Source organism: Pristiophorus japonicus, chromosome 13 (assembly GCF_044704955.1).
Source record: "Pristiophorus japonicus isolate sPriJap1 chromosome 13, sPriJap1.hap1, whole genome shotgun sequence".
Lineage (NCBI taxonomy): Eukaryota > Metazoa > Chordata > Chondrichthyes > Pristiophoridae > Pristiophorus > Pristiophorus japonicus.
The window spans coordinates 30,135,306-30,151,006 of NC_091989.1; the positions used below are offsets into that span (position 1 = coordinate 30,135,306).

At 43.5% G+C, this 15,701-nt stretch overlaps 1 protein-coding gene across 1 annotated transcript in view; it reads right to left on the reverse strand.

Annotated features, from left to right (window-relative positions):
• Positions 1-2,928: 2,928 nt before the first annotated feature.
• The window catches only part of LOC139278477 (ADP-ribosylation factor 4-like), a 30,926-nt gene continuing 18,153 nt past the window's right edge, over positions 2,929-15,701 (reverse strand). Inside the window, exons 4-6 of the mRNA XM_070897295.1 lie at positions 7,790-7,861; positions 6,290-6,415; positions 2,929-4,658 (exon numbers count right to left, since the gene is read on the reverse strand). Of these exons, the coding sequence (XP_070753396.1) occupies positions 4,572-4,658; positions 6,290-6,415; positions 7,790-7,861 (285 nt within the window). The 3' untranslated portion in view covers positions 2,929-4,571. The remainder of the gene's footprint in view (positions 4,659-6,289; positions 6,416-7,789; positions 7,862-15,701) is intronic.

Genomic DNA, 15,701 nt, shown 5'->3' on the forward strand with positions numbered 1-15,701 from the left:
GAAGTTGCCTTCTGCGCTGATTTTCTTCCTCCGGAGTCCTGCCACTGGAGCCTGGAAGGTGAGGTCAGGTCATTTTGGCTGGATCATCTCGCAGTTGGGTTGAGCGGTCTGGGGCGTCTCCACGCAGTCGAGTTGAGCGGCTAGTTTCTCGGGTGCTGTGCTGGATCTCACTTCGGGGCCGCGGAGGACGTCGATCACCGGAGGTTGGAGGTTTTCCCAGCTCCAACAGATCTTTTCCATCCATCTTCTTCCTAATAGCATTGGACCATCCCCAGCAAGGATCCACAAAGGTTACTTGTGCATCGCGCCGTCATGGGACACCCGGACATCCACGCTGCCAACGACTGGGATGGAGTTGCTTGTATAGGTGAACAGCTTCACTTGGATCGGGATCATTTTAGGTCGTCCGACTGGATTGTGCCAGAGTTTCTCAAAGGCCGCCTGATTCATCAGCGACTGGTTCGCCCCTGTGTCCACTTCCATCGTGACTGGAGTGCCTTTGATTTCCACTTCCAGTTTCAACAGGGAACTCTCGGTGGTGCAGGTAAACACTCCGTACACCTCATCGTGGGGCTGAGCTGCCTCATGGACTCTCTTCATCGTCGCTGGAGTCCGGATGATCGGCCAACTCTTCATTGACTCGGTGAGTACAATTTCTCTTGCACATTCGCTGGAGGTGGCCCTTCGTGTTTGGAATTGGGGGTGGGCCATTTGGGACCGAGATGAGGAGAAGCTTCTTCACCCAGAGAGTGGTGAACCTGTGGAATTCTCTGCCGCAGAAAGTTGTTGAGGCCAATTCACTGGATGTGTTCAGGGGAGGGGAGTGGGAGGGGAAGTTAAATGTGGTCCTTGCTACTGGGGGGATTGGTGAGAAAGCAGGAATGGGGTACTAAGGTTGCATGTTCAGCCATGAACTCATTGAATGGCGGTGCAGGCTTGAAGGGCCAAATGGACTACTCCTGCACCTATTTTCTATGTTTCTATGTGTTACAGCCTTTGCATGTATAGTCTTTATAGTGGCACTGGTGGGCCCTATGATTTCCTCCACAGCGCCAGCATGGGGTTAGCTGGTTGGCCCCATGTGGCGGACTCGGGGTTCTGTTCTCTCTTCCCTGAGAACGACTGCTTGTAGCAGCCTTGCCTCTAAAAAGGTGCCAGTCGGTTTACAGTACTTGCCGCGTTAGAGTCCTGGGGGTGAGTCATCAGCTTAGAATCGCAGGCCGAGATCATGAACGCCTGGCTCTCATTAATTGCCTTCTGCAGGGTGACCATGATAGCCGCAGCGAGCAGCCTGTGGAGAAGGACCTCGTGGCCGATTCCAATAACGAAGCTGTCCCGCAGCACTTCAGTGAAGTGGTCGCCAAAATCACACGGTGCAGCCAATCGTCTGAGGTCTGCAGCATATCTTGCGATTTCTTGGCCTTCGGGCTGCCGGTGGGTGTAGAACTGATGTCTGGCTATGAGGATGCTCTCTTTAGATTTGCGTTGTTCCTGTATCGTTACGAGCTCCACATATGTTTTGGTCGTTGTCTTCGCTGGGGCTAGCAAGTCCCTGACGAGGCCATAGATAGTGGGCCCATAACTGGTGAGCAGGATAGCTCTGTGCTTATCAGCCAACGAGGTCGAGTTGTCTACCACCAGGTCGTTCGCAATAAAAAAAAGTGTTCGAGCCTTTCCACAAAGGCCTTCCAATCTTCCCCATCAGCGAATTGTTGAACCGTGCCAAGGTTAGCCATTTTCGCGTGGAAATTCGTAATCTCGTCGCCAGTTATTTTGTTTGTAAGCACTCGAGTAATGACTCCACGAGGCAAGGTACTGTACTTGAATTGTGGTGACCTTAGTCCATTTATTACAGCTCCTGAGTGAGGGTACAGTATAGTGAGCTCCCTTTATACCTGGTTACCTGTTGTTTACAGGTGACCCCTAGGTCTCCACCAGTTGCACCCTCTGGTGGTACAAGCATAGTGTACAGTGTGAAGGTACATCCAGTAGTCTTATGTAACTCTACATTGAGTGTACAGGGAGTATACTTATGTTATACATACACAACAGGCACCATCTCTGTGATGCCCTATCAACTCTGCAAGACCTTCCAGATCTCATATTTGTCAGACTTCACAGCTCCAATACTTTGTACCATTCTCACTATTAACTTTTTTACTTTTGTTTATCTCCCACTATTGGGCTGACATTAAACTTTGATTTGTGTTTTCACCAGTACACCGTACACCTTAAGGTTTGCTCCAATTGGTGCAGATGAAACTTTGTAACCACTCATACCATTTTATTCACCCTGCCTGCCAACCTTCATCCCCCATCCCCCCCACTTTTTGTTTAGGTAGAATCCATCCGGCCTGTATCAGCTCCCCAATTCCAAGAGGTGTCCCTACTCCAAAGCCTGAACCACCATTGTTGCCTAATTACTCTCCGTCTCTCTTCAGCAGTGCATGGCTACAGGGGAGATCCCGACCCTCACCATATTTAGTGCATTCGGAAGGAAGCTGAAGAGCAAGTCACATCGATCACAATTGGTTCCTCGCCAACTCCCTCGCGCATTCTAAATTGTGGACATCAGATCCTCGATCCCTACTCCCGGAGACAGACACCTTTTGTTTTACTGCGTCCAGATCCTCGATCCCTACCCCCGGCGGAGACAACTAGGTCCAGATTGCACAGAATTCTATCTGTAAACCAAATAAAATCCCTAATATCAGAACTCTTTTCTCCCTCCTTCCTTGACAGCCTGCTGGATTGCCATTATCGCCCAAGGCTGCTGCATTGCCCTCATGTATGGGCAGCTGTTCCTAGGACATCACATAACCCATGTCACTCACACAAACACCGGTTGTAACTGGTTCTTTTCCTTTTTAAGTCAATATGCTCCTGAATAAAGTTGAAAGCACAATTCATGTACAAAATATTAGGGAATGTTTCTGAAAAGGCCTTTATTAAAGTTGAATCAATGTTTCAGAAAAGATGCTATGCCTTCGGCTATGTTCACAGTATGGTTTGCCTCAGCTCACTGATTTACTGTTTTGAACAATGCCAGTTATCAGGATCACTGTTTCCAAAGGGAATGCAATATACATTAGATGCTGTAACCATACCTGCGAAAGTACACAAAGGTTTACATAACCAAAAGGACATTACATTAACACGAATGGGGAATTTCAGAAGGGCTCCCCATCATTTTTACATTAGCACAAATTCAATACCTTGGGTAGGATGAGCCAAATGCTCCATGCATACAATTTAAGATTTGGCTGTATTTTTAAACTTTGTATATATATCTATATATATATTTATATATCTCAAAGAGGCACAATTATTAACTGAGTTTTCTCTGTACAATTATGGAAATTACTAATTACCCTCCACCCATTAAAACAGTAAACCAGTTCCTTTGTAACCTGATAGTTTATTCCTAAATTGAAAATAAAATCAAAAGCACAGCCACAAAGTGAAATATACAAATTTGTGGTTTTAAGTTATATAATTCCATTCACAAAGCATTCCCTACCAAGATCTGGGTTAGCACAGCAGTGACATCAGGCTAGAGCTCACTGCAGTGGCCCTTTGTTGCACTGATGGGAGAAATGCCACTACTGGCATCCTGCCCCACAGGGATATACTGGGGATGAGACACACGAGCATGTCACCAAGAGTAAGTGGGAAGATCAATAGAACCGCTTAAACAGGCTGGAGGTAAAAAGCTCCTGTGTGCAGAGTAACATTGAGCGAAATGGAAAGAAAGTTAGCTTGTCCAGTCAACAGGTGAAGGCTGCAGTTAGGTTAGAGGGAGTTACTTGGAATAGCCAAGAGCTGCTTGAGGAGTCTGTTCATCTTATAATTGCCACTCCTCACAAATGCAGATCAAAAACTCAGTCTCCAAGCTGCAGTTTAGTCAATGAGTGAACAAGGCTCCACGTGTCCACACATTCTCTAATCCTGAAACAATACAGCCATGGTCATTACTGTTGCAGCATCCAACTTAGCATCTGCTGTATTAGAGAGCATCATGATTCACATCTGCAAAGCCGCTTCCTTCGCTGGAATCCTCAAACAATATTTACATTGTGGTGGCTGTGGAACACTGAAGAGAGAATTACTGCACGTTGAACAACCATTTAAAATACTCTATGATCCGAAATCAGAAGATTAAACGAGCACAGCGGGATCCTGTGCAGATCTGTTCATCCAGTTGTTAAGACATCAATTTATAACTGCAGTGAGAAACTATTGTAGTTGGGAGCAACTTGCAACATTCTCATTTAATCACATTGAGGATTCTATCTCACAGCCGAGGCAACAGATGCAGTCGCTCCTCGAACTGGTCTTGCACGGGGGCATCCATCCATTACTGAAATGAAGGGATTACTCCTGTCCAAACTTTGATTTTTTTTTAATGAAAGAAAATCTGCACCAAAGAGAGTTGACAGGCAAGAGGTGAAAAGTAAAATAAGGATTATAGAACAAGAGATAGGAAAGGAAGCTATTATTCAAAGTCCTTGAGTTCAAGTCCCAGCAATTGACACACTGATGTAGACGAGATTGTGGATGAAGCTGTTCTTTTACAATTTGGCCAGCTCGTTGCACAACCAATCCAGTCCTTTATACAGACCATCACCCTGAATGGCACACGTGCCCTCTATGCACCACTGAGGACAAAGTGAGAAAAATTATCATTCACAACAATCCTATCTAAAGAAAGTGCATTCATTACACACAAAAGAATCTTTCATTGCATTACATAGCAAGACCCACTGGTCACAATACACTGCGGTAATAAGGCTAAAAATGCTGTAATGCACTGAAAGGGATGAGTGATGTCATAACAAACATGTACATACAGGAGTGTTTGGGAGTTTGCAAGATTATTTTTTTCAGATTTAACTTCGAAGTTCTGCTAAAGTCTGAATCTTTAATGCAAGATCGCAGACCAAAGCTGTGCATTATCTGAAATGTGTGACAGGAAGCAGTGAAAAATATAACTGTGATGGAGTGAAATTGCCCTGTAACTATGCACTATAAATGAAGGAAATGTATGGCCAGAGCATTTTACAAAAAGCCTCCCAATTGGCATCAATCCTGTAAATTATTAGAATATTTATTGCCCCAAATGGCTTTGAAGCCAAGTCAATTATACGGGAGGAGAAAGTGATACCATGCAAAGAAATATATTATTGGGTACAGAGAAAGAGCCGAGGAATGGAACTAGTGCAGATAGCTCTGATGTGGCGCTAACCATGGTACAGCCACAATGGGCTAAATGGCTGCCTCCTCCTGAGGTGTTGGGTAGCTTCACAGGGATTGGAAACAGCTCCCAATGGGTCATTCTTTACATGAGCTTAGACAACAAGCGTAAGCAAGTTAAGATAAGCGCCATGGGACGTTTTGCTTTGTTAAAGGCCCTAGATAAATGCAAGTAATAGTTGTTGCTGTTCAACAAGGGCGACTGAGTTCAAACTTCACACAATTGCAGTCCCAGCAAGGCCACTGGGTGATAAAAAGACTCTGATTTCTACAATGCCTTTCAATACCTCAGGACAACACAACGCTTTACAGAGCATTATTACTGTGCAGTCACTGTTGTAATGTGCGAAACATGGCAGCCAATCTGCACACAGCAAGCTCGCATAAACTAGTGAGAAAACGACCAAATCATCAGTTTTAGTGATGTTGGTTGAGGGATAAATATTTTCCGAGACACCAAAGATAACTTCCCTGTTCTTCAAATAGTGCCATGGGATCTTTTACACTCACCAAAGAGGTTTAACGTCTCATCCAAAAGACGGCACCTCCGACAGTGCAGCACTCGCTCTGTGCTGCACCAAAGCGTCAGTAACATTCCCTTTAAATCTCGCGGCTGCACAGCTATCTCAAGGTCCCGCGCAGCCGGTGAGCCGGCTTCCCAATGCAAAAAAACTTTGAATGGACCGCGCAGCCAGTTAAAGGCAGCGTATAGCCCCCAAAATATTAGGGGAACATTTGCATGTCAGCCTGGATTAACTGATAAAGTCTCTGGAGTGGGACTTGAACCCACACCCTTCGGACTCAGAAGCGAGTGCTACCACTGAGCCACTGCTGACACCTTTATGGTCAGAAAGGCAAGCTGCTTCCTCCCCTCTCTAGCCAGGAATGCCGAGGCCAATTATAGAGCTTTAGTTAAAACCTAGCACCTTATTGCTGTGTATTCTTTTACCCTGTTAGTCATTGGCGACCTTAAAGAAAAGACATCTTCAACACCAGCAATGGGTGTGTACATTTTAGAGAAATACAAAAGCCTTACAACTTTGCCGGTCAGACGGTTTAATTCCAGTTTCTCCGTGAGCTCACTAACTTTCATGGCATTTGGCAAATCCTGCTTGTTTGCATATACCAGCAACACTGCATTTCTCAGCTCATTCTCTTGCAGCTGGGAACAAAAAGCAAAAGTACATGCAGCGTCAGCTCAGTCATCACAGATCAAAATTAAAGCCAACAGTGCAACAGTCTTAGAAGCAAGAAATTTAAGAGTTTAAGAAACTATTACACAAGTGAAATTTCCATCTCACACACAGACCTCCATTTTCCGAATGTTTACAAACTTCAATATCAGAGTTTCCCAGAGACAGGAACGGGTGCAACGGCAGCACATGAACCCTCAATGATGGGCAATAGGAGCGACTTTCAGTAATTAAGCCAGTCGTGGCGTCAGATCCCAGAGTTCGATTTGTTATTATTGTACTAATGAACAAACCCAAGACTGGACAGCCAAGGTTGATGGGCTATTCAAGCCCAATCCCGTTTGTACCAAACATCTACACACCTGCATGTGAATTAATGAATAATGGCCCTGAAATTCCGGTTGTGCGCTGAAAACCGACTTTTGCGATGCCTAGCCGGGTCCATACACATTCCGTACGGACCCAGGGAGGCCGCGATTTCTGGGCCATAATTCGGAGCAGGAACTCTAGCTGAATTTCCTTGCTCTATAATGCAGGGTATGGAGGTTGACTTCCATGCCTTTAACACCTGTTTCAGATGAGATTAACTAATTCAATAAAGGCCAACACTTGAACCTGGGACCTTTTTGGTGAATGTAGCTCGGCCGCTGGGCCGTGTGAGGACTTGCCACTATTTCTTCAATGTGCTCCACAAAAACTTTTTTTTTTTTTTTTTTTTACACAAAAGGAAATCTCCACAAACTTTCATTGCGGGTTAAAGGGAATCTTGAAATTCTCAACAAGGCCAGTTCCCTCACATCAATGCATCAAATGCTCGGTCTAATGCCGTCTGTATTTATAATGGAATCAGGGCCTCTCCCACAATCACTGCTATGTAACATTTCATTTGATGGACTCGAACTGTAACTTTCATTTGGAGTCTGACCCCATTTTGTATCCCCTGGTCCATCATCCAACATTTTGCAATTTTTTCCTTGACTACTGGCTCCATTCAGAGAATAGCTTTGTGCAGAAATTTAGAAATGATCATTGAGAAATCTGTACCAGGTGAAGTAAAAGGGATTTCCTCAGAAACTAAGGGGATCCTGTATAAATGGTTAGCCTGAAGCAAAATGGGCTTGTGTTTTTCCAAACATCCTTGGTGGTTGAAGGGCAAAATATGTAAATCCATTAATTCCAAGAGAGAGTTTACCTGAAGTGTACTTTAAAACAGAGATGGCCAGTTTAGATACAACACAAGTTTGATTTGGCAAAATCTGAAAAATTGGGAAACACCACCTTGCTCCTCAAATACTCTTAGAAAATGTGGCTTGCCCCAGAACCACCGCACTGCCATTTCTCACCATTTTCTGTAGTTCATTTAGCGCTTCGGGCACTCTCTCTCGGTCATTGCTGTCCACAACAAAGATCAGGCCCTAAATGGAGAAACAACCAATAGAGTTATAGCGAGTTACCCATTGTACAACAGAACACAACTCACTCCAACAGTGCACACCATTAAAGATAACAATCACATTAGAAAGTATGAAACAAGTACATCAAATACAAATGACTAAGTCTGGAGAATTCCAACTGAGCAGTTCTTTTTTCCTGGATGTGTAACTTCTCAAAGCTTTCTTAACAGGCATTACAGCTGAATCATAGTCTTTGCAATTCAAAATACCTCAAGAATAATTGTCAGAGACCAATTATTTACAGGAAAAGCCCAGAGTGGCATACAAACAATGTTGGGCATGACGTTTGCTCTGCATATGAACCACCCAAAAAGGCTATTAATAGTAAATTAGTACTTTTTAAAATGGTTATGACCAAATTTCATGCTGCTAATACAGGTTTACTGTAAGGTTGCAGAGCAAACTATGGAATACAGACCAAAATCAATGCAAACTAATGTATTAAATTAGTAAAAACACTTTTTCTAAACATTGGAGGAAAGTGGTCATTCTAAAGTCTGTGTTGTTGAATCCAATTATTCGGTAAATGTTTAATCTGTGTACCCTTGTTCTCCTCACAATTTAATTTAAAGTATTACAGGCTTACTTTCTCCATTCTCAATTTTGTAAACCTCGAAAGATCACCTCTCCAGTCATCTTTGTAGGCTGAAAAGCCCAACTTTGTGCTGTCCTTCCTTATAACTTTAACCACAAACACCAACACTTTACTGCACTGCTTCCAGTCATTGAATGTCTCCCTCATGTCTCAGTGACAGAATTGGATGCAGTATGACCAGATCACAATAGCTTGACCACAACCTCCTCAGACTTGTATTTTGCTGCTTTGCCAAGAGTTCAGCATCCTATTGGTTTTGCTGATTGCTACTCTGCATTGCTTGGACAATTTGAGAGTCAAATCTACTAACACCAAACCTAGTTCAGCTCCATCCCTCACTAATGTCAACATCAGAATTGAGGTTATACCCATCAGGAAAGAGTGATCAGGCTGGGTCTCTTTTCTCTGCAAAAGAGAAGGCTGAGGGGTGGCCCAGAGGAAGTCTAAGATTATGAAAGGGTAGACATATAGAAGATGTTTCCACTTGTGGGGAAACTAAAACTAGGGGCCATAAATACAAGAGTCACCAATAAATCCAGTAGGGAATTCAAGAGAAACATCTTTACCCAGAGTGGCAAGAATGTGGAACTTGCTACCACATGGAGTAGTTGGTGCGAATAGCATTGATGCATTTAAGGGGAAGAACATAAGAAATAGGAGCAGGACAAGGCCATTTGGCCCCTCGAGCCTGCACTGCCATTTAATATCATGGTTGATCTGATCTTGGGCTCAGCTCCACTTCCCAGCCCATTCCCCATAACACTCCACTCCCTTATCATTCAAAAATCTGCTAGATAAATACATGAGGGAGAAAGGAAGACTTGCACTTATATAAGCGCCTTCATTAAGGAAGGCACAAATAACCTCCCAGAAATACTAGGGGACCGAGGGTCTAGCGAGAAGGAGGAACTGAGGGAAATCCTTATTAGTCAGGAAATGGTGTTAGGGAAATTGATGGGATTGAAGGCCGATTATTCCCCAGGGCTCGATAGTCTGCATCCCAGAGAACTTAAGGAAGTGGCCCTAGAAATAGAAGATGCATTGGTGGTCATTTTCCAACATTCCATGGATTCTGGATCAGTTCCTATGGACTGGAGGATAGCTAATGTAACCCCACTTTTTAAAAAAGGAGGGAGAGAAAACAGGGAATTATAGACCGGTTAACCTGACATCGGTAGTGGGGAAATGCTGGAATCAATTATTAAAGATGAAATAGCAGCGCATTTGGAAAGCAGTGACATATCGGTCCAAGTCAGCATGGATTTATGAAAGGGAAATCATGCTTGACAAATCTTCTAGAGTTTTTTGAGGATGTAACTAGTAGAGTGGATAAGGGAGAATCAGTGGATGTGGTGTATTTGGACTTTCAAAAGGCTTTTGACAAGGTCCCACACAAGAGATTAGTGTGCAAAAAATTAAGGCACATGGTATTGGGGGTAATGTATTGACGTGGATAGAGAACTGGTCGGCAGACAGGAAGCAAAGAGTGGGAATAAATGGGTCCTTTTCAGAATGGCAGGCAGTGACTAGTGGAGTACCGCAAGGTTCAGTGCTGGGACCCCAGCTATTTACAATATATATTAATGATTTAGACGAAGGAATTGAATGTAATATCTCCAAGTGTGCAGATGACACTAAGCTGGGTGGCAGTGTGAGCTATGAGGAGGATGCTAAGAGGCTGCAGGGTGACTTGGACAGGTTAGGTGAGTAGGCAAATGCATGGTAGATGCAGTATAATGTGGCTAAGCGTGAGGTTATCCACTTTGGTGGATAATTATCTGAATGGTGACAGATTAAGAAAAGGGGAGATGCAACGAGACCTGGGTGTCATGGTACATCAGTCATTGAAAGTAGGCATGCAGGTACAGCAGGCAGTTAAGAAAGCAAATGGCATGTTGGCCTTCATAGCGAGGGGATTTGAGTGTAGGAGCAGGGAGGTCTTGCTGCAGTTGTACAGGGCCTTGGTGAGACCTCACCTTGAGTATTGTGTGCAGTTTCGGTCTCCTAATCAGAGGAAGGACATTCTTGCTATTGAGGGAGTGCAGCAAAGGTTCACCAGACTGATTCCTGGGATGGCAGGACTGATATATGAAGAAAGACTGGATCGACTCAGCTTATATTCATGGAGTCTAGAAGAATGAGGGGATCTCATAGAAGCATATAAAATTCTGACGGGATTGGACAGGTTAGATGCAGGAAGAATGTTCTCGATGTTGGGGAGGTCCAGAACCAGGGGTCACAGTCTAAGGATAAGGGGTAAGATGAGGAGAAATTTTTTCACCCAGAGAATTGTGAATCTGTGGAATTCTCTACCGCAGAAAGTTGTTGAGTGCAGTTCATTGGATATATTCAAAAGGGAGTTAGATGTGGCCCTTACGGCTAAAGGGATCAAGGGGTATGGAGAGAAGGCAGGAGTGGGGTACTGAAGTTGCATGATCAGCCATGATCATATTGAATGGTGGTGCAGGCTCGAATGGCCGAATGGCCTGCTCCTATTTTCTATTTTTCACAACCTCAGGATGTCCCAAAGTACTTTACAACCAATGAAATACTTCTGAAGTGTAGTCACTCTTGTAAAGTAGGACTACTTTATAGAATATAGGATATGCTGATTGGGCAAGAGGAGGCTCATGTGGAGCATAAACATCAGCACACACCAGTTGGGCCAATGGCCTGTTTCTTGCTGTAAATTCTATGTAATGTCTCTATATGAACTGTAATTATACATCATGACTATTACCTGCCATGTGTCAGCCCAAACCGGGATCTTGTCCAAATCCTTATGTAGGCTGGCATGGGCTGCTTCATTATTGGAGAATTTGCAAGTGGAACAGTACAATGTTGGCAAACAGAACCATTGCTGTTCTTATGGTGGAGGGAAGGTCATTAATGAAGCAGCTGTAATCCATTCATGAACTAGGTGCAATGTATATTTTTTCCTGTCCTACATGGAGTATATTTTACACTTATCCGTGTTAAATTACATCTGGCCATTGTTCTGCCTATTTATATTTTTTATAAAAGTTTCTTTATAAGCAAAAGAATTGCACCCATAGAGAATAAATGGCATGCTAACATTAAACAATTCAGAGTACTGTGTTGTGTTTTAGTTCATTATTTGACTGAAAAATTAAACTAGCATTGAAAAAGTCTGCAGTTTTCAAAGTACTAATCCAACCTCCAATGCACGACTTGATTTGTTTATAGGGAAAGGAGTAGGCCATTCAGCCCTTCGAGCCTGTTCCGAAATCCAATGAGATCATGGCTGATCTGTGAGCGAACTCCATATACCCATATTTGCCCCATAGCCCTCAAGTCCTTTGGTTAACAAAAATCTATCAATCTCAGATTTAAATGCAACATTTGACCTAGCATCAACTGTCATTTGGTCAGAATTTAACCCTTGCAGTCCAGATATCATTCTGGTAAATCTACACTGCACTCCCAAAGCCAATATATCCTTCCTACGGTGTGGTGCCCAAAACTGAACACAGTACTCCAGGTGTAGTCTAACCAGAGCTTTGTATAGCTGTAGCATAACTTCTACTCCATTGTATTCTAGTCCTCTAGATATAAAGCCCAACATTCCATTCGCCTTTTTGATTATTTTCTGCACCTATCCATGACATTTGAATGATTGATGCACATGGGTCCCAAAGTCTCTCTTCAGTGTGTGGATAACCTCACACATTGAAATCCATTTGTCACAATTTTGCCTATTCACTTGATCTATTTTAATATCTTTGTAATTTTGTGCTTCCATCTACACTGCTTACAATGTCATCTATCTTTGTGTGATCAAACTTGGATATGTGGCTCTCTATCCCATCATCTAAGTTGTTAATAAATACAGTGAATAGTTGAGGTCCTAACACAGATCCCTGTGGAACACCACTAGTCACATCTTGCCAATCAGAGGACCTGCAAATTATCCCTACACTTTGTCACCTGTCGCTCAGCCAATTTCCTAACCACCCCCGACCTTGGAGGGAACACCAGAGGAGCAGCGGAGCTTAAAGCAGCCACCACAGGCAGCAGTGTGAGCAGGTAAGAGAGGGCGATAAAGGAGAACAGGGCGACGACATTCGACGTCATAGGAAGGCAGGGAAGTGATTGGTTGGTGAGTTTTTCTCTTTCTTTTCTTGCTTTAAATTAAGGGCCTTGGATTAGGGGCTGGGATAAATAACTAAAAACTAAATCTAATTAATTAAATACATTATAGATGGCACAACAGGCGATGTGTCACTGCTACAACATGTGAAAACTGGTGGACACCATTGAGGTCCACGGGGACCACACCTGCAGCAAGTGTCTGCAGCTCAAGGAACTTCAGCTTCGCATTGATGAGCTGGAATCCGAGCTGCAGACACTACGACACATCAGAGAGAGGGAGAGTTACCTGGACGCCGCAATCCAGGAGCTTGTCACACCAATTATAGTAATTAATTCAAATTCGATCCGTGGCCAGGGACAGGAAGGTGTGACCTACAAGCGAGGAAGGTATGGGGAGTCAGGTTGGAGTGATGGAGCAGCCTTGCTCTTGTCCAACAGGCTCAAGGCTCTTGCTCCCTGTGTGGACAAGAGCAGGGACTGCAGGGAGGATGAGCAAACTGACCACAGCACCGTGGTACAGGGGGCCATTCAAGTGGGGAGAGTAGAAAGAAACATGGTAGTAGTAGGGGACAGTATCATTAGGGGGATACAGTTCTCTGCAGCCGTGAGCGTGAATCCCGAAGGTTGTGTTGTCTGCCAGGTGCTAGGGTTAAGGACATCTCCTCTGGGCTGGAGAGGAACTTGGAGTGGGAGGGGGAAGATCCAGATGTCATGATCCATGTGGGTACCAACGACATAGGTAGGACAAACAAAGAGGTTCTGCAGAGCTGGTATGAGCAGCTAGGGGCCAAATTAAAAAGCAGAACCACAAAGGTGATAATCTCTGGATTACTACCTGAGCCATGAACAAATTTACATAGGGTAAATAAGATCAGAGAGTTAAACACGCGGCTCAAAGACTGGTGTGGGAGAAATGGGTTTTGGTTCGTGGGACACTAGCACCAGTGCTGGGGTAAGAGGGAGCTGTTCCGATTGGACGGGCTCCACTTAGACCGTGCTGGGACTAGGGTCTAGGTGAATCAAATAACTCGGGCTGTAGAGAGTGCTTTAAACTAAATAATGCAGGACGGGGTGGGGGAGGGTTCAGGTGAGCAGAAATGTAAAAAGTCAAAGAACAAGGAGAAGGCAATAGAGCAGGGTAGCACTGAGGGAAATAAAACCAGAGCGTGACAGGAAGGGACAGAATGTATAAACATAAAGATGAGTCATCAAAGCAGGAAAAAAAATGGTAAAAAAAACAAATTTAAAAGTTCTTTATCTGAATGCACGTAGCATTCGTAACAAAATAGATGAGTTGACGGCACAAAGAGATACAAATGGGTATGATCTGATAATACAGAGACGTGGTCACAAGGTGACCAGGAACTAAATATTCTGGGGTATTTGACAATTCGGAAGGACAGACAGAAAGGAAAAGGAAGTGGGGTAGCATTGTTGATAAAGGAGGAGATCAATGTGTTAGTGACAAGCTATATTGGCTCAGAAGATCAAGATTTTGATTCAGTTTGGGTGGAGATAAGGAATAATAAGGGGAAAAGACGCTGGTGGGCGTAGTCCATAGGCCCCCTAACAGTAGCTACACTGTTGGACAGAGTATAAATTAAGAAATAATGGAGGCTTGTAATAAAGGAACGACAATAATCATGAGCGATTTTAACCTTCATATTGATTGGACAAAGCAAATTGGCCAGGGTAGCCTTGAGGAAGAGTTCATAGTGTATCCGGGATAGTTTCCTTGAACAGTACGTTGCGGAATCAACCAGGGAGCAGGCTATCTTAGATCTGGTACTGTGTAACGAGGCAGGATTAATAAATGATCTCATAGTAAAAGATCCTCTAGGAATGAGTAGAATTTCAAATTCAGTTGGAGGGTGAGAAAGTTGGATCTCAAACCAGTGTCCTAAGCTTAAATAAAAGGAGATTACAAAGGTACGAGGGCAGAGTTGGCTAAAGTGGATTGGGAAAATAGATTAAAGTGTGGGACGGTTGATGAGCAGTGGCAGACATTTAAGGACATATTTCATAACTCGCAACAAAAATATATCCCAATGAGAAGGAAAGACTGTAAAAGGGATAACCATCTGTTGCTTACTAAGGAAATAAGGGATGATATCAAATTGAAAACAAGGGCATACAATGTGGCCAAGACTAGTGGGAGGCCAGAGAATTGGGAAACTTTTAAAAGCCAGCAAAGAACGACTAAAAAAAATGAGAGGAGGAAGACAGATTATGAACGTAAACTAGCACGAAATATAAAAACAGATATAGAGTTTCTACAAGTACATAAAAAGGAAGAGTGGCTAAAGTAAATGTTGGTCCACTAGAGGATAAGACTGGGGAATTAATAAAGGAGAACAGGGAAATGGCAGAGACATTGAACAAATATTTTGTATTGGTCGTCACAGCAGAAGATACTAAAAACATCCCAATAGTGGATAATCAAAGAGTTATAGGGAGGGAGGAACTTAATACAATCACTATCACTAATGAAGTAGTACTCGGTAAAATAATGGGACTAAAGGTGGACAAGTCTCCTGGACCTGATGACTTACATCCTAGGGTCTTAAAAGAAGTGGCTGCAGAGATAGTGGATGCATTGGTTGTAATCTACCAAAATTCCCTGGATTCTAGGGCAGTCCCAGTGGATTGGAAAACTGCAAATGTAACGCCCCTATTTAAAAAAGGGGGCAGACAAAAAGCAGGAAACTATAGACCAGTTAACCTAACATTTGTCGTTGGGAAAATGCTGGAGTTCATTATTAAGGAAGCAGTAGCGGGACATTTGGAAAAGCATAATTTAATCAAGCAGAGTCAGCATGGTTTTATGAAAGGGAAATCATGTTTGACAAATTTGCTGGAGTTCTTGGAGGATGTAATGGGCATGGGCAAGGGGGAAACCAGTGCATGTGGTGTATTTAGATTTCCAGAAGGCATTCGATAAGATGCCACATAAAATGTTACTGCACAAGATCAAAGTTCACAGGGTTGAGGGCAATATATTAGTTAGCCAATCCTCTTTCCATGCTAACAGAAAACAGAGAGTCGGGATAAATGGATCATTTTCCGGTTGGCAAACAGTGACTAGTGGGGTGC